This window comes from Geotrypetes seraphini, chromosome 4, assembly GCF_902459505.1.
Source record: "Geotrypetes seraphini chromosome 4, aGeoSer1.1, whole genome shotgun sequence".
NCBI lineage: Eukaryota > Metazoa > Chordata > Amphibia > Gymnophiona > Dermophiidae > Geotrypetes > Geotrypetes seraphini.
In genome coordinates, this window is record NC_047087.1 from 143,596,325 (window position 1) to 143,616,035 (window position 19,711).

The following is a 19,711-nucleotide window of genomic DNA, read 5'->3' on the forward strand; positions in this document are numbered from 1 at the left end:
TTATTAACTGAAAATCCTTTAATTGCACCACTTAATATGAACTCTTCTATGTCAGGTGCTTCAATGAGTCTCCTCGAACGGATTCTTCCCCTTCATCCAGTATCAAGTGATAGTAGGAATATAAATCCTACTAATTCCACCGAATATGTGGTATTCTCCATTCAGATAAATAAGTTAGTTTTTACTGAAATACCTAAATTACTTGATTTTTTCAGGTGTAGTGGAGGATCAACCACTAACGGAGGAAAAGCACAGTTACTTACCGTTACAGGTGTTATCCAGGGACAGCAGGCAGCTATTCTCAAATGGGTGACATTGACGGAGCCCGATTGCGGACGCCTCACAAGCAGACTTGCTTGAAGAAACCAGAAGTTTCGAGATGACCACACCGCGCATGCGTGAGTGTCTTCCCATCCAGCGTAGGGCGCGTCCCCTCAGTTCAGATAGCTAGCAGAGAAGACACTGTATGACAGAGTTGAAGAAGAGCTTCCAGTCATCGTTGTGGGAGGAATGCTCTGAGTTGGACAGTGTCCAGAACAGCTCCAATGAATTGTAGATTCTGTGAGGGCTGAAGTTGAGATTTGGGAAAGTTGATTTCGAATCCCAAACTTTGTAGGAACCAGGTAGTCCGTTGGGTCGCTATAATAACCCCTTGAGATATTGAATCTTTGAGCCAGTCATGGAGGTAGGGAAATACCTGAAGACCATGGTTCCTTAGAGCTGCTGCTACCACTACCAGGCACTTGGTGAACACTCTGGGAGATGAGTCCAGGCAAAAGGGTAGTACTCTGTATTGATAATGAAGATTCCCTACCCGAAATCTGAGATATTGACGAGAGGCCAGATGAATGGGGATATGAGTGTAGGCCTCCTTGAGATCCAGAGAGCAAACCAGTCGTTCTACTCGAGAAGGGGAGAAAGGGATGCCAGGGACAACATTCAAAACTTTTCTTTGACTAGAAATTTGTTGAGAACCCTGAGATCCAGAATGGGCCACAGATCGCCTATCTTCTTCGGAACAAGGAAGTAACGGGAGTAAAACCCCTAGTTCTGCTGTTCCAAGGGAACTGGTTCGATGAAGACGAAGCAGAGCTTGAGCTTCCTGAAGAAGAAGGGTGGTCTGGGATGGATTGGAGGAAGCTCTGGTGGAATCTGAGAGAAATGAAGAGAGTATCCTTCCCTGATGATGGAAAGTACCCATAGGTTGGATGTAATTGTCGTTCATCGATGGTAAAAAAGATGGAGACGACCTCCTATAGGGAGAAAAGAAGACAGAGTCAGAACTGTGGAGGTTATGCTCTGTTTTAAACAGTCAAAAAGGCTGAGTAGTCTTAGGTGGAGCATAAGGTTGAGGTTTTTGTTGCTTCTGAGGCTGCTGTTTCTTTAGAGGAGGGCGATTATAAGGAGCCATCCTCGGAGCAAAACGCCGCTGATAGAAAGGAGCAGGGCCTGCAGGTTTGGCAGGAGCTGGCTTTGGCTTAGGTCTGACAATAGAAGCAAAAGATTTTTCATGTTCAGACAATTTCTTGGTGGCAGCCTCGATAGATTTATCAAAGAGGTCCTCACAAAGAATATTAGCTAAGTGGTCCTGAAGATTAGGATCCATGTCAATGGTACGAAGCCAGGCAAGGCGATGCATAGCTACAGAGCAAGCAGCTGCCCGGGCAGACAACTCGAAGGCATCATAAGATGACTGGAGGAGATGTAATCGAAGTTGAGATAAAGAAGCAAAGACTTCTTGAAATTCAAAATGCTTTTGAGTATCCAAATAAGTCAAGAACTTTGGTAATAGAGAAATGAGGAACTCAAAATAAGTAATAAAATGAAAATTATAATTGAGGACTTTAGAGGACATCATGGCATTTTGATAGATGCGACATCCAAATTTGTCCATAGTTTTCCCATAGTTTTCCCTTCCCTTCCAGGAGGAACGGTAGCATAAACCTTGGAAGGATGGGACCTCTTCAAAGAGGACTCTACAAGCAGGGATTGATGAGATAACTGTGTCAAACCCTTTACGAAGCACAGTTTTATACCTAGAGTCCAATTTTCCTGGAAAAGCCGGTATGGTATAAGGTGTCTCTAGGCATCGACCAAAAGTCTGAGACAAAAGCTTGTGAAGAGGAAGCTTAAGTGACTCTGCCGGAGGTTGAGGAAGATGCATGACTTCGAGGTACTCCTTAGAGTATTTGGAGCCAGCATCTAATTGAAGATCCAAGTCCACAGACATCTGACGAAGAAAAGATGAGAAAGATAGCTGATCCGCCAATGCTTTGCCTCGAGAAGGACTCGAGGACGTCGAGGCAGCCTGGGTCGAAGATGAAGTTTTGGCAGGAAAAAAGGCATCAAAACAATATGGAGATTTGGACGAGGCAATCGAAACCACTGCATCCTCGAAGTTCGGAAGTGGAGACCTTGAACGAGGAGTCAGTGGTCTAGTCGAAGTAGGAGTAGATCGAGGCTTAGTTGAAGAGGGTTGTTCTTTAGAAGAAGAACCATGCCTTGAAGTATGCCTCGATGAAAGCCTCGATTGTCGGTGAGAACTGTGCCTGGAAGCAGATCTCGAAGATCGAGGAGACTTCGCCTCAGAGACAGAAGCAGCCGATGCTACCAAAGAATGGATAGGACTGGAGGGTGTAGATCGAAGCTCCAGAGGCTTGTTGGAGGAACCTCGATGCACTCCCAAAGACTCTGCTCCTTGTATAGAGTGTGAGGATTCCTGCCGAAGCACTTGCCAAGATTCTGCTCCTTGCTTCACGTGCTTGGATGCCAGACCAGACACTCGCAGAGACTCTGCTCCCTACAAAGAGTGTGTAAGCTCAGACTAAGGCAAAGGAAGTGGCTCGACCTCGCGGGAGTCTGCTGAATGCCTAGGCTGGATGAGAGGAAGCAGCTTCGGTCCCATATTAGTAAGGAACTGAATAAACTGATTCTCCAATATGGTCTGGAAGGAAGCCGGCAAGGAAGGACCGTGTCTGAAGCCGGACCACCTGCTTTGGCTGGAGGTTCCACCGAGGCAGTGTAAATATGCTTTGACTTAGAAGTCTTAGGCACTTTAAGCACTACCGCTGGAACTTTCTGCTGAGCTAACTGACCTGAGGAAACAGTGGAAGATACAACAGGTTTTGTCGAAGAAAGAGCCACTGCAAACGACGAAGGTCAGATGAGGCTCGAGGTGGGAGCAGTAGAAGCAGGAGGTAGAATTGACCCTTAAAAAAATCTTCCAATACAAAAATTTATGCCTCAGCACCTCCAGGGCATTAGGGTCATACTATGAACAAATTTGGATGTCGCCTTTATCAGAATTCCATGCTGACAAGCAGGATCCTTAATTACAATTTCTATTTCCTGTTATTTAAAGCAACTAATAAGTCCATTGCCATCACCCTTTCCCTTTGGCATTTCCAGCACTACCTACCTGGGGCTCTGGCTGTGGGGAATGGAGTCGCGAGTCCGATCAGGCCCAAAATGTGAGGTAGGCAGTTGATTCCTCCTGCCAGCGGTCATGGCAGTTGTCCATACTGTTTGCTGGCTGCTGGTAGGAGGGGAGAGTTAGGAGTCAGTGGCACAACTGGATTGCGATGAGCCCTGCCTTTTGTCCCAGTCCCGCTAAACCGGCTGGAAATGAAGAAGCCAGATGCCACGGGGGCCTTCCCTCATGCCAAATCACTATAGGCTTTGCTGGTCTCGATGCCGCCCCTCAAAATCAGGAAGTAACCAGAGGGAGGTGCTCAAGTGTAGACTCAAATATAAACTCCAGAGACTTCCATTTTTGGCATAAAAATCTTGGTTTATATTCGAGTATGTACGGTATCCCATTTCGTCAACAGAAGTGAGAGAGAAGGGAAGCCCAGTTTTTTGTGGATGGACAAGCAGTATGTCATGTTTCCAAAGGGAAATGGGGTGGGGTGTGGCCAATTCCTAGCTTTCTTCAAAGAGATCCAATAGGGATGCCAGAGGAGCCAGCACCAGAGCAGGGCAAGGCGCTCCAAATGGACCTGGAGGCTATGGACTGAGAAAGCAGAAGAGATAGAATGTGACTCCTGAATAATCATCACTTGTAAAAGGTATTTCAGTGCAAAAGGCGAGACATTCTTGACATCTGGGTTATGTTCCTATAGCTGCGTGCCTGAGCAGAAGGGATCCACTCTGGATTTTCTCTGTGTGTCTCTTGTACTTCACTGGGCTCATTAGCTCCACCTACAGTTTTTTCCTTCTGCACGCATGCCTGCAGGAGTGTGTTGTTCTGTTCTCCCCATTTTAATATTTTAATTGGTGAATTTTTCATCCTTTTTTTGGAATTTCTGATGCTTGGAACAATTCTTCAGCTCTGCTTGCATTGAGATCGCACAGATTTTGTTCTGCAGCTGTCAGGCTTGTGATAGCTGGCACAGCCTACATCTGCTTCATAGGAGCTCGGAGCCGTCCCCAATTTCTCCTTTTTGCTGGACCTTTGTTTCATGTGCAGACTATTGGGCATACCTTGGAGACTCAGCAGTGTCTCGCAGGTTGCAGGCTGTGCTTTCGCGCCTCCACCTATCCGTGAGTGTGTCCATTAGTCTGCAGGGGTGAAAGTGCAGTCAGGCAGTGAGTCTGAATGGCAGCCTGAAGATCAGCATTGTAGAGGCATTCCCAGCATGAGGCAGTGAATCTCTGATCCAGCTACTGTTCCAGAACTGAGGCAGGCTGCAGCACTTTCTCTGATATCTCAGCACAGGTCAGAATGAGTACACAGGCTGTCATCCTGTAAGATGGATCGGAGAGCTATGAAATTTGATGTTTTCAGGGTTTCTGCTTGTTCCCTGGGTCCCCCCTCCTAAAAGAAATCCTAAAATTGCCATTTAAAAATTTTTCTGTGTTTGAAAAATTCTGCGTTTTTGGTGCGAATTTCTTAGCGACGGCCATCTTGGATTTTAGTGATCTTATTTTCAAAAGCTTCCCAGCTTTTTTATTTTGCAGTTGTTTTTTTTTGCCTCAGAACCTCTTGGGATGGAGTCCTTGGGCTCTCCTAATATGAATTTATGCCAAGTTTGTGCAATTTTAACACTCTTAGAGCATCCTTGAGCCATGTACCGCGTGGCACAGCTGGAAAGGGCGGCAATGCAAGCTTAGCTTCTTTCCCAGTTAAGCAAGTGTCTAAATGCTTGTCTAGCCTGGTAGGGTGGCCCTATTTATTTTAAGGGCTTGGCATGGCGGACAATTCTGTGTGTCAGGCTTCAGATCCTCTGTAGCCTTAGAAACGCAAGGGAAAGTCATCTAGGGGTGACTACACTCCAGGAGCTGGAGGCCTTCTCAGATTTTATGAAATATTTGTGGCTTGAGTTTCACACCAAGCGGTCTTCCTCTGTGCAGTCCCGTTCCGCCTCAAATATGCCTCTGAGCGGCGTTGCTTCTATGGGCTCATCTTCTTATCAATTGGCTGCTGTTCCAGCGCCACCTGATCCGGATCTGGTTGATCCAGATGAAGATAACCAGCTTTTCTGACCCTTTATTTGCAGGTGCAGTGCTCCCTGAATCGGGGAATCTGGGGCTGTTTTCTGGCTTGGCAGAGCCCTCTATAGCTTTTGAGCCAGGGGATGATCTGACTGTACTCCGTTTGTTTAAGTCTATGGTTTTTGCCAGATCTTATTTCGGAGTCCTTAATTGAGCTGACTTTGGTTACTCAGCCAGCTCAGTCCATTTCTTTATCTTGGCTTTGTGGCATGTGCACACACAATCTTCTCCTTTTTCCTGGCATCCTGATATGAGTGTTTTCATCTTGGAGCAGTATCACTCTTTAAGATTGCCAGAGCCATGTCATGCTTTCATCCTCTGACACAGGAGTGCCAGCAGCTTCTGGGTCAGCCTAGGGTGGATTCTTTAGTTGCGCAAGTAACCAAGCGCATCTCTCTTTCCTGTGAGGGTGGTGTGGTGCTTAAAGATATGCAGGATCACCTGATAGATGTAGTTCTCCAGAATCTTGTTGATGCAGCTGCCCTGGGTTGCTTCAGCGGCATCCTTTATCATGTACTTCTGTTTTTCTTGGTTCCGCACATTGGAGAGAGAGGCTGTGAGCCTCCTCCTCAACTTCTTTTGGTTGGGGGAGATTATGTGGCTGATGCCTTATATGATATGATGCGAGTGTTTGCTAAAGGTGTTGGCGTACTTAATTTCATCTCGCAGGATGCTCTGGATCAGGCATTGGCCTGGTGATTCCACTTCTAATGCTACTTTGGCCAGACTTCCCTTTAAGGGGCAATTGTTGTTTGGCAAAGGACTGGACGACCTCATGAATTTGGTGGTGGACTGTTGGCCTAAATCCTTGCCTGATAGCAGACTTAGGCCCTCCAGGGGGTCTGTGCACTCTTATTTTCATGGCTTCAGGTGTTCCCACCTGTATGCAAATGCCACGACTCGGAGGTATTCTCAGGGCTCCTGGCAATGGTCCTTCAGCTACAGGCATAAACAGACTTCTGCCCATACTGTAGCCTCTGCCAAGAAGGCACAAACACCAGGACGCTCCTCTCTTTATTGAGAGCAGACTCAGCATTTCTTCCAGTGTGGGTTTGCATTACATCTAACCAGTGGGTTCTGGATATTATTCGGTCGGGCTACAAGCTGGAATTTGTTCAGCCTCTGACGGATTGGTTTGTGAACGGTCTTATGGTGTGGCCAGACAAGATACTCAAGGTTCAACACTTGCTCAATATTCATGCTATAGAGCCGGTACCGCCTGACCTCTTGAGATCAGGCAGATACTCTATATACTTTTTCATGCCAAAAAAGGCTCCAAAGATTGGAGGCCAATTCTGGATCTTCAGCAAGTCAATGCAGCTCTCAAGATTCCCTGCTTTCGCATGGAGACTTTGCGATTGATCATAGCAGCAGGGACCCCGGGAGAGTTCCTTGCTTCTCTGGATCTCATGGAGGCTTATTTGCACATTCCAATCTTTCTAGCCCACTGCAAATTTCTACAGTTTCATGTTTTGGAAATCATTACCAGTTCTCCACTCTGCCATTTGGGCTGGCTATGGCTCTCCGTGCCTTCATCAAAAGTAATGGTGGTCATGGCAGCTTTCTTGTGGAAGATGGATCTGAAATCCTGCTAAGGACAGCATCCAATATCTGTCTGCTGAGAAAGTTGGCTTGAACATTATCGACTCATGCCAGATGCGCTGCCATGAGCGCTTAGAGGTAACATTTTGCCCACAGAAAAAGGATGCAGGCTTCATGAGTCAGAGCAGTTATAATCTTGGTTCCTCTCTGGTGATTGACATAGTTTCAGGTTTATTAAGTTTTTCATAAACCGCTTATGTAAGAAAATCTAGGTAGTGTACAATGAAATATGTAAAAGAGAAAATAAAATAGTAATAAAAAATAGACATAATTACATAAGAAATAGAACACTGTACATGGACAAATGGGGAAAATGGGAGGAAATACAATGTATGTATAGAAAAGGGAATGGGGAAGTCACAAAAGGAGGGAAAAATAAAATGTGCCACATATAATTCTTCAGAATCCTAATGATCATAAACATCTTTGAATAAAAAAGTTTTAAGTTCTGATTTGAATTTAGATAAGGAATCCTGCTGACTGAGTTGAATAGGAAGTGCATTCCGTAAGGAAGATGCTACATAGACTACTGTCTTTTCACTGACTGAGAAGACCCAAGTCCCAAACCGCTTGGCCCTCTAGAGTCTTCCATAATTTCATCAGAGCCAGACGAATGGCTCTGAGCTCCAGCCAGTTAATCGACCATTTCCTCTGAGAAGACATCCAACACCCCTGGATGGGACGATGATTGCAGTGAGCTTCCCAGCCTCAAAGGCTGGTATCCATCATCACCACAACCCAGGAGGCAATCAGTAGGGGAACTCATTTGCATAGAGACTGTGGAAGAAGCCACCAATCCATGCTGGCCTGAGCCTCCAGAATCCAGGGAAGCCTGGTCTGTAACGAATCCTGTTGTGGAGCCCAGTAAGTAAAGCATGCTAAAGAGGATACATGTGCGATTTTGCCCAGGGAACACATCCAACATGGCTGCCATTGACCCCAGAACTTGAAGATAGTCCCACGGTGATGGAGCCTGCTTTTCCAGAAGCTTCCATGACAGTAGTGCAGCACTAGAGGCAGTCCCACTTCAACCTCATATCTACGGCAGGAAACAAGAAAGCAGCTTGTTTCTTCAGTCGAAGATTAGAGCCTGGAAGTGAGAGGCTCAATGTCCTAGGACAGCCGTGGCCTCCGAAGGTCCTGTATGTCTTTCCTCCCTGACTCATGATCAACCGAGTACTTCAGCGCGTTGCAACTCATCCAGGTTGCGTCGTTCTGATGGCTCCAGATTGGTCTCACAGACTGTGGTACGTGGATCTGATGCTTCTTCACTGGGGTTGCGGCCTGTGGTTGAGTGCCCTTCTGGACGTTACTCAAGGACCAGTCTGCATAGAGGACCCAAGTTGCTTTGCTCTTACAGCATGGCTCTTGAGTGCACAGCCTTAGAACATAAAAGCTATTCGTATGTGGTCACTGCCACTCTTCTCAAGTCTAAAAAGTCATCTACTGTGTCTGCTTATACTAAGGCGTGAAAAACTTTTCAGCACTGGTACACTTAGGAAAAGATGGAGCCTTCTTCAGCTCCGATATCTGTGATTCTCGCCTTCCCTCTAGGCTGGTCATGAAAAAGGCCTTACTGTGGCGTCCCTTTGGGTCTAAGTGGCCAGGATCTCTTGTTTAGAGCTCAGGGTCATCGTTTCTCTTTGGAAATTTGAAAGGAGCTCTTCACGTCAGACTGCAAGTTAAGCTACCGTTTCCTTCCTGGGACCTCAGCTTGGTGTTATCTAGCTTTACCAAGGCTCCCTTTGAGACCCTTCGGGATGCTTCCCTCTTGGACTTGATGCTCAAGATAGTGTTTCTGGTAGCTGTTAACTTCAGTGTGGCATGTCTTGGAACTCCAAGCTATTTCTTGTAAAGGACCATTACTCCACATTTCGGAGATTGGTGTTTCCCTGTGAATGGTTCCATCCTTTTAGCCGAAGGTGGTTTCAGCTTTCCATGTCAATCAGGAAGTGCGTTTGCCTGGTTTTCAACCTACTGGTTCCAAGATATAAGATTGTCTTCTGAAGAAACTTGATGTGTGCGGAGTGCTTCTTCATTATCTGGCGCTCACAAAAGAGTTTTGCTTCTTTGATCATCTCTTGGTGTTGACTCATTCTGTTGAGCGGGGTGTTCCAGCTTCCAAGGCCATGATTTCCAGATGGATCCATAAGGCCATTTCATCAGCCTACATTCTTTCAGGGAAGCAATCTCCCATTTCCATCAAGGTGCATTTTACACGCAGTGTGACTTATTTTTGGGCTGAAGCTAGAGCTGTCTCCCCTGAAGAGATCTGCCAAGTTTTACAGACTAGATGTGGTAACAAGACTGGACTCTGCCTTTGGTGCCTTGGTTTTGAGGGCTGGCGTTGTCGGCCAACCCTGACCTTTTAGGAAGTGCTTTTGTACGTCCCAGATGTCTAGAATGTCTCACCAATTGCACTGGAAAAGGAGGTTATGTGCTTACCCTGGTAAGCTCTTTTCCAGTAGATAGATGAGACACTAGACAGCTGGGTTATGTTCCTATGGCCACAGTGACAAGTACCAGAACTGTGGAGTGGAAGGTGGGTTACCAACACTTGAATGAGAAGGTGTTGGAACAGGACACTATTTGGACACTATTTAAACTGATAAAGTAAGCTTTAAAGACCTGGACTTGGCAAGGGATAAAAACTGGAGATTTACTTTCTGTTTGTGGGACAAGTTTGGGTGGATATAAAGGCAAAAAACCCAAAGCGGCATTGGATTGAACTTAGCTTCCCTTAGAAAGCCTGGGTGTTTTGGAACTGCAGGAGAGAGATGAAGGAGTCCCCCTCCTCCCCCTGGTTCATCACAGCATAAAATGTGGAGGACCATAATCCAAAAGAAATGTCTGTCCAATTTGGACATAGGGTGCTAGTCACCCAAATTCGGCACTGGTAAAATGTCCATTCTCAAAGTACATCTAAACTATTCCATTTTTCGAAAATCATCTATCTGTACGTCCAGGCATTTGATTGTCCAAACCGCCACTACGTCTATCTTTATACCACATTCTTAACCAAATATTTATCCAAGTCCCAAACACCCAGAGCAAGACCTTGGTCAACTGGCAGCCAGAAGACCAGTGTCGTTCAGTGAATTTGTGAGGCAGATTTTTTTTTTCTCTATTGATTACAGTTGAAATCCTATGCTGAAGCAGGCAGGCACCACATGGCAAAGTGAGTACCGTATTTTCCCCGCATATTGGCCGCCCCATATGCATAGGCTGCACCCATGTATAGGCCGCAGAAAAGGGTGGTCTATGTTTAAAAACCGGAAGATAAGCCGCTTCATGGTATTAGCCACGGCTTATCTTCTGATACCTCCTCTGTCTTTTTCAGAGCCCTCTGGACGGCGGATAGCAAATCTCCAGCGGTGCAGGGCAGCCGCAATCGCTTTGGCATTCGGCCTGCCCCTGTACTGCCCGCTTAATGGCCGACATCAACTCTCGTGAGACTTGCGGGACTTGCAAGAACTGACATCAATCACTCAGCAAGCGGTGTGGAGACAGGCTGGACACCAAAGAAATCGTGGCTACCCTGCGCTGGAGATTCACCATCCGCTGTCCAGGGGGCTCTGAAAAAGGTACCGAGGTAGGGGGGGGGATGATTAAAATTTTTTATATAGGTCGCCCCATATAACTAGGCCGCGCCCCATACATGGATTTGTAAAACCCATGTATAGGCTGCGGCCTATATATGGGGAAATACAGTAAGGCTTTTGTGACCTATGGTAAAATCAGGGGGGGGGGTGTCCCCTAAAAGTTGATTTTGAGGGTTTCTGACCCCAGAGCCTAGGTCTCCCTCCTCTAAAACCCCTTTCCCTGTGATTTTTTTTTTTTCTCCTTCCTTCAGGGAGGTCTCCATGAACCATTTTTAGTGCAATTTTTCTGACGGCGCCCATCTTGGATTTCAAACAATCTTTTATTCTGCCTTGAAATTCTTCAATTTTGTTCAAAATCAACTGGGATGGACTCTTCAGTCCTTATTACCTCTATATCTTGCCAGGTTTGTACTGGATGGCTAACCGAGGAATGTCCATGTTCTGCATGTGATGGAGTAATGCCAAGACAGGGAGGCTGCCATCTAGAGTCTCGATTTCCAGATGGATTAAACTGGCCATTTCCTCCACATATGGGGGATGTGGTAAACAGCCACAAATAGCATTGAAAGTGAACTCCAATATAGGGGTTGCTGCTTCTTGGGCGTAGACTAGGGCTGTCGCACCTGAGGAGATTTGCAGAGCGGCTACATGGTCTACCTTTAATATTTTTTCCAGGTTCTCAGTCAGGAAAGACACTGATTTCAGGTCCTCTGTTTTGAAGGCAGGTTCAATGGATCCACCTAGACTCTGGGGACTACTTTGGTACCTCTCTAGCATTCATGACCACTGTACACATTGCAATTGAAAGAAAGATTAGGTTCTTAGCTTGATAATCTTTCTTTTAGATGTGTCTTGTGGTCCTGAAGCCCTACCCTGGGTATGGGCTTTGCCTGCCTTCTGCCTTAGGATCAGTCTGAATTTGAAGAATTTTCTGTCTCTCAGAGAAGCCGAAAGGAAAAAAAAAATGACAATGAATGGGAAAATCCTCATGACCATATAGTCTGACTTAAGTCTTTGCTTGATAGCAGGTCATGTGAGTATCTGTGAGCTCTATATATAATTTGTGCTGATCACACAAGTTTGGATGTTATAATGTTATTTACTATGTTTGTTACAGAGCATAACAAAATTGTAGTATCGGGGAATTTTCCCCGTTTCCCTCTTTCCAGTTATGTCTTTCATTACAGTGCTACTTGATTGCTTTTGTATAAACTGAAGAGGCAGGAGCAGCTTCCTGGGAAAGGAGGTGGAGTTGATAACATGATTTGACCATTTTCACCAAGGTGAGAACCTAATCTTTCTTTCTTCCACATTAAAAACTTTTTTTGAAGAAAATGAAATCAGTTTATTTTGTGTATGATATTGGTCCAATCTCTTTCTCCCCCTCCCCCAATAGATCATTCTATTATGGAAGAAAACCATGGAAGTGATCTTATTAACAAAAGGTTTGTGACTGAATCAGAGTTGGAAGAACGACGGAAGAGGAGGCAAGAAGAATGGGAAAAAGTGCGGAAGCCAGATGACCCAGAAGGTAATTAATACTTTCACATTGATTGTCTGAAAGTACTTTGTTTCAATCCATTTTTTATTGAACAGTTGCCCAACAAATGTAAAGCAGATACAGAACAAAGCTTTTATAGTTAACCAGTATATTGTTCATAGTTTTAACATACGTCTCCTTCCCCTCCCAATTCCCAACAAAAATGCCCAGTTACCTATTTAACAGATGAATTCTGGTCCTCGGAGTAAGGTTATCCAAAATGGTTCCCAGCTAGATAGAAATGCCAGACCAAGGGGGGATGACATGTTAGAAATCTTGTAACGCTCCATGGACAAAATATTAATCATTTAAGTGACTGAGGTTCAGATGAGAGCCATTGAACCAATATCACCCTCAGCAAGGCCAGCACAGACCAATGATAAAAAGGTCCTAAACCCTTCCTCAAAGGGCAAGACCGAGATTATACCCTAAATAATAGCCTAGGAGTAACAACTAGTTTTACAGCCCATATCTTTTCTATAAAGCCTAGGACCTGAGTCCAGTACTGCACCAACTAACTGCAAGACCAAAACACATGACCTAAAGTTATAACATTGTGCCCACAACGTAAACAATGATATATGGAGGTTATACGTAGCAGGCACACCCTTCTGGGGAAGACATATAGCCTCAAGTTTTAGGTTTAATAAGATTTGTTATCTATGCAATATCATATATATATATATATATATATATATATATATATATATATATATATTGCATCTCCCAGTAAGTAATGTTATCAATATATGCAGTGATATTTTTTAATCCAGTAGCAAACCACTTCACCTCAATATTCAGTCCAAGATCTCTAGTCCACAAATTGCACAGCTTGCGATAATATATCTCTTGCAAATAATCCTGGAGATGATGATGATATTTCAACAGGACCAGTAGCTATGAACTGAGAGTATATGCCTCTAATAACAGCTCATGAGAAGTAATAGAAAGAGGCAGAGTTCCCAAATAATGATGCAATCGCAGATATGCAAAATTATCTCTCTGTTTAAGTTTGAACTCCTTTTTCAAAAGATTTAGGCTGACCCTCTTCCGTTAGAGCATGGAATAAGTATAAAATCCCTTTCTTCTGCCAGTGTCAAAAAAAGGGTGAGTCTGTTTCTAGTTCAAAGGCAGGATTTCGATGAATAGAGAGGAATGGCGTCATTCTGGAGTTGAGATGGTAAAACTTACAAATCCACTTCACCATTTGCTGAAGAGGTTGGTACAACAAATGGGAGTTTATTGACAGAGGCCTTTGCGGATTCACAGTATGCAATTAAGCACTAAAATGTTCAGTGGTTAAAAAAAGCAAGTTTCATAGGTGTATTAGTAAATTCTGTGGTCCCTCGATACCAGTCATTAATATGCCTCATATTATAAACAATGGTCAGATAACGCAAATTAAAAAGCCCTAGGCCTCACTTCACCCCAGGAGATGCAATAGTCTTCCAAGAGAGGCGTACCTGCTTGCCCTGCCACAGATAATTCTGAACCAAGCAATACAATTTCTATTCGTCTTGTACTTTAAGATACAATGACAGGGTCTAGAAAACATTTACAGTGGTGCCTCACACAACGAACTTAATTGGTTCCAGGAGCAAGTTTGTTATGCGAAACGTTCGTTATGTGAAACGCGTTTTCCCATAAGAATACATGTAAAAAAAAATAATTCGTTCTGCAGCATAAAATATGCTAAGATGACATAAAAAAAGATAAATTTTTGGTTATTATTTTTATTTAGATACATCTAAAAACATAATTGTTTTTTAAAACAACACACATTTTTTAAATTTAAAGACAGACTAAGTAGAGTCTAATTTTACAGTGAGAGAGGGCAGAGTCTCAGCGGCAAAAACTGGGACTTAACTGTTCATTTTTTTTTTTTTTCTACCGTGTTTCCCCGATGATAAGGCAGGGCCATCAAATAAGACAGCCCCCCCTTTTTAGAAAAAAATGTAAAATAAGGCACCCCCCCGCAAATAAGCCACCCACCGATACCTGCGCTTACCCGAATCGGGTGGTACGGTGGGTGACTCCGTGTGGTCCCTGGCACCCCCGACACGATCGGGGCAAGAGGGAGCTCAAGCCCTCTTGCCCCCCCGACTCCCCGACACGATCGGGGCAAGAGGGAGCCCAAGCCCTCTTGCCCCCCGACTCCCCGACACGATCGGGGCAAGAGGGAGCCCAAGCCCTCTTGCCCCCCCGACTCCCCGACACGATCGGGGCAAGAGGGAGCCCAAGCCCTCTTGCCCCCCCGACTCCCCGACACGATCGGGGCAAGAGGGAGCCCAAGCCCTCTTGCCCCCCCGACTCCCCGACACGATCGGGGCAAGAGGGAGCCCAAGCCCTCTTGCCCCGCTGATTCCCCAACTCCCCTACAATATCGGGCCAGGAGGGAGCCCAAGTCCTCCTGGCCACGGCGACCCCCTAACCCCACCCTGCACTACATTACGGGCAGGAGGGATCCCAGGCCCTCCTGCCCTCGACGCAAACCCCCCCTCCCCCCAACGACCGCCCCCCCAAGAACCTCCGACCGCCCCCCAGCCGACCCGCGACCCCCCTGGCCGACCCCCACGACACCCCCAACCCCCTTCCCCGTACCTTTCTGTAGTTGGCCGGACAGACGGGAGCCAAACCCGCCTGTCCGGCAGGCAGCCAACGACGGAATGAGGCCGGATTGGCCCATCCGTCCCAAAGCTCCGCCTACTGGTGGGGCCTAAGGCGCCTGGGCCAATCAGAATAGGCCCGGGAGCCTTAGGTCCCTCCTGGGGGCAGGGCCTGAGGCACATGGTCGGGTTGGGCCCATGTGCCTCAGGCCCCGCCCCCAGGAGGGACCTAAGGCTCCCGGGCCTATTCTGATTGGCCCAGGCGCCTTAGGCCCCACCAGTAGGCGGAGCTTTGGGACGGATGGGCCAATCCGGCCTCATTCCGTCGTTGGCTGCCTGCCGGACAGGCGGGTTTGGCTCCCGTCTGTCCGGCCAACTACAGAAAGGTACGGGGAAGGGGGTTGGGGGTGTCGTGGGGGTCGGCCAGGGGGGTCGCGGGTCGGCTGGGGGGCGGTCGGAGGTTCTTGGGGGGGGCGGTCGTTGGGGGGAGGGGGGGTTTGCGTCGAGGGCAGGAGGGCCTGGGATCCCTCCTGCCCGTAATGTAGTGCAGGGTGGGGTTAGGGGGTCGCCGTGGCCAGGAGGACTTGGGCTCCCTCCTGGCCCGATCGTGTCGGGGAGTCGGGGGGGCAAGAGGGCTTGGGCTCCCTCTTGCCCCGATCGTGTCGGGGAGTCGGGGGGGGCAAGAGGGCTTGAGCTCCCTCTTGCCCCGATCGTGTCGGGGAGTCGGGGGGGCAAGAGGGCTTGGGCTCCCTCTTGCCCCGATCGTGTCGGGGAGTCGGGGGGGCAAGAGGGCTTGAGCTCCCTCTTGCCCCGATCGTGTCGGGGAGTCGGGGGGGCAAGAGGGCTTGGGCTCCCTCTTGCCCCGATCGTGTCGGGGAGTCGGGGGGGCAAGAGGGCTTGAGCTCCCTCTTGCCCCGATCGTGTCGGGGAGTCGGGGGGGCAAGAGGGCTTGGGCTCCCTCTTGCCCCGATCGTGTCGGGGAGTCGGGGGGGGGGGCAAGAGGGAGCCAGGCGGAGAGAGGGCAGTTAAGCGCAGTGCCTGCGCGGAAGGATGCAGCTCGGGCGACTTCGTTGTGTGAAACGAAGTTCGTTGTACGAATCAAGACATAAAGTTCGTTGTGCGCAGCGTTCGCTGTGCGAGGCGTCCGTTATGCGAGGCACCACTGTATTTAAAAACATTTAAGAATCACTTACAAAACATTTACATCCACAATTTCAAGCACAAACAAACATTATAAAATGCAGTAAACAAATAAGTCTTCCCCATAAATTTCCTCAATACAGAATTCTTTAAATCTAAAACAAAGGGCACAATTAACATATTAAATGGATCCTACCCATAAGGGCAAGAGGATATGCACTTCAAATTTTAAGCTTATCAGCTGTAAGTTGTAATAAAGGATCAACATTTAAGTAATACAAATGGGACAAGTCCATAGGTATGATAACCCCCAGGTACTTTATGTACTCTGATGTCCATTGTAAAGGGAAGCCCTTCCCCCCCAGCCCTCCCCAAATTGATTGAGCTCAATCTAGGATTTTTACCAAGGTGCTGATGATGAATGTTTAGCTATCATGGTTATTTGAAATACTGTACTAGGACAAGGCAGGGAGTCCAAGAATGTAACAAATACAAGACAACTACTACTGTCTGAGTTTGCAACTCTACCCCAAATAAGAACATGTCCCTCTGCCTCTCCAGTATGTCCTCTTCTAGCTCCCTTCTCCACTGATTCCGCCAAGCTGCATGGCTGTGCATCTTTTGATAAGAGTAGCCCATACTCATCAACAATTTCTAGAGCATGACAGGTATCATGGAGGATCTATCAGCAACAACATAATATCAGCAAAAGCTAAAATTTTCAAAAATCCTCCTAATTTAGAGTTCAAAGGGGATGTTTTTTTGAGAAAAAGGTAGTCGAGAGGTGTGCCCCAGGGTTCGGCAGTTCAAAGGGGATGTTTTTTGAGAAAAAGGTAGTTGAGAGGTATGCCCCAGGGTTTGGCCTTATCAGCCTTATTATTTAACATCTATATGGCTTCATTGGGAAAAAGGTTTTGCTCCCTGGGGGTTGAGTACAGGATATATGCAGATGACATTCTGGGTTTTTTCCTCATGAAAATAAATAAAAACAGATCCGAATTGGATTTGAACATATTTATGACTGAGATTAAACAATTGGAGGGATGAACATGGTTTGCAGTTGAATATGGGGAAAACAGAGATCATGGTTGTGAGCAATGAATGTGATGATATTTTGACAGTGTCGTTTAGGGTCTTGGATTCTCATTGGTGGTTAGGAAAGAACTGACAGTGTTAGGTGTGACCCTGGATTCTGCTCTCTCGATGGGAAGGCATTGTTAAGGTTATCCAGGGAGGGTATGTGCAATTACACATTCTGCATAGGTTGACACCAATGCTTCCCAATTTGATTTTCGATCTATGGTACAGGCATTGATACTAACGCGACTTGATTACTATAATATGTTGTATCTTGGTTTGCCAAAGATGAAACTTAGATCTTTGCAGATGCTAATGAACTCTGCTGCTAGGTTAATAACTGGTACACTGAGGTTCAAACATCACCCTGGCTCTGAGAAAATTGCACTGGTTTCCAATCCTACAACGGATATACCAGAAGGTGCTTTCATATATGCACCAGGTGATATATTATTCTGCTCCTGCATGTTTCCAGAACCTCTGGGAAGTTTTCCAACCTAATTGTAGGTTACGATCTGAGGGTGGTATGAGCCTGGTGAATAACAAAGAAACTAGAATTCACTATAAGAAACTGAGGGACACCATGTTTTCTGTAATGGGTGTAAAACTTTGAAATTCGCTCGCTGGCGTTATGAGATATTATATAAAGATCATATGAATTTTAGGAAACAGCTGAAAGCCCAATTGTTTGTTGACGCATTTATGTAATACATAGAGATGGCATACTGCTATTTTCTGGCCATGTATCGACCTTTACAGAATGACTTTGTAGAAGCAGTAGACGAAGTAAGAACTAGCTTGTAAATTATGAAATGTTAATGTAAATTTGTTTGTTATGGACCTTGGGGTGTTTCAATAATATGTATGTTATCTTGTACATCACTTTGATTATAAGCAGTTTATAAATTTTTTAAATAAATAAATAATGAGAAACCCATAACCGCTCCCTCCCCTCTGAGGGCACACAACAAGGGTTCCAACGGAAGGATAAATAAAAAGGGGGAGAGGGGACACTTGTCGTATTTCCCGCAGGTTAGGAAAGGTATCCAGACTCCTTCCATTGATAAGTAAGGAAGCCATGGGATGGGAATAAAGTGCATGGATAGTATCAAGAAACCAGGCCCCCAAGCCTACATGTGATATAGTGTGAAACATAAATGTCCAGTTAACTCTTTCAAAGTCTTTAGAAGCATAAATTATCCCAGGACAAGCAGGCAGCATATTCTTAACGCATGGGTGACGTCACCGACGGAGGCCTGGTACGGACACTTTTAACTAGAAAGTTCTAGTTGGCCGCACCGCGCATGCGCGAGTGCCTTCCCGCCCGACGGAGGAGAGCGTGGTCCCCAGTTTCTTCGTTTCCGCGGAGCGAAGAAGACGCATGTGCTTTCAACGGCTGTTGAAAACTCTCTTTTTGCCTTCCCGCTCGCGCTTTTTTGATCCTTTTTTCTTATTTTTCCCTTTCGGGTTCGTTATTTTTCTACTTTGCAAAAAAAAATAAATAAAAAAACTCGTTTTTTTTCTCTGTTTTTTCAACCGGCCCCGGCGGGGCCTGTTGTCATCATACAGGCCTCCGGGTTTGATTTTGCGGAGGCCGTGTTTCCCTTCATGCCCCCCCAGCCGGGCTTCAAGAAGTGCCAGCGGTGTGCACGCCCGATCTCTCTAATTGACCCACACAACTGGTGTCTGCAGTGTTTGGGTCCAGAGCATCGGGCTGACACCTGCACCCGCTGTGCTACTCTTAAGAAACGCACTCTTAAAAACTGACAGATCCAGCAGAATCTCCTCTTCGGCACCGGTTCTGCTATGGATCCTGCCCCGACGTTGACGGCGCCGCAAAAATCGGCACCGACTACCTCGACGACGCCTGATCCCTCTTCTTCGGGGTCGATGGCACCAGGTAAGCCGGCTAAGAAGCCTTCCACTTCCCTTGAGCGCCCTCCTGCCGCAGCGGCGACGCCGGTCCTTCCGACGTCACGCCGACCCCGTAAACGCTCTGCCCCGATCTCGGTGAGTGCCTTGTCATCGGCCTCCTCATCGCTGGGGCGTGGAGCGGCACCTATGGTACTGAAGAAAACAAAGACGGTACCAGTGCCCCCATTGGAGGATCGCATCACGGCCATCCTCCAGGATAAGTTACAGGAACAGCTCCAGCAGCAACTCCAACACCTTTTGCCAACCCTATTGGCACCGCTTCTTCCGGTACCGGACCGGCCCGAGCCCCGCACATCGGTGTCCGCCTCCTCGGTACCACTTAACACCTCCATGCCAGTCTTAACCGCTCAACCTGAGCTACACACTCTCGCTGCGGAAGACCCTTCCCGGGACCGAGATCGACTACGGTCCTCCCGGGACCCGGAACGGCACCGTTCCTCCCGGGACAGAGATCGACACCGCTCTTCCTCTCCCGGTACCGTTTCCATGCGATCACGGATGAGGAACCCTCAATGGCGGATACCGCCTCAAAGCCGGAACAATCCTCCTTTACTAAATTCCTTCGGGAGATGTCGGCGGCCCTTTCCATACCATTAGAGTCCGACTCTAAAAAGTCCCAAGCTTTTTTAGATGCTTTGGACTTCGAACAACCTCCCAAGGAATTTCTTAAATTACCCGTCCATGATATCTTACGGGAAACTTTTTATAAAAATTGG

General features: G+C 46.8%; 1 protein-coding gene across 2 annotated transcripts in view; it reads left to right on the forward strand.

Moving 5' to 3' along the window:
- PSME3IP1 (proteasome activator subunit 3 interacting protein 1) overlaps positions 1–19,711 on the forward strand; it is a 205,278-nt gene that overhangs the window by 52,449 nt on the left and 133,118 nt on the right. For both annotated transcript variants that reach the window (XM_033943762.1, XM_033943761.1), the window contains exon 2: positions 12,094–12,228. In XM_033943762.1, coding sequence (XP_033799653.1) covers positions 12,105–12,228 — 124 coding nt within the window. In that variant the 5' untranslated portion in view covers positions 12,094–12,104. The remainder of the gene's footprint in view (positions 1–12,093; positions 12,229–19,711) is intronic.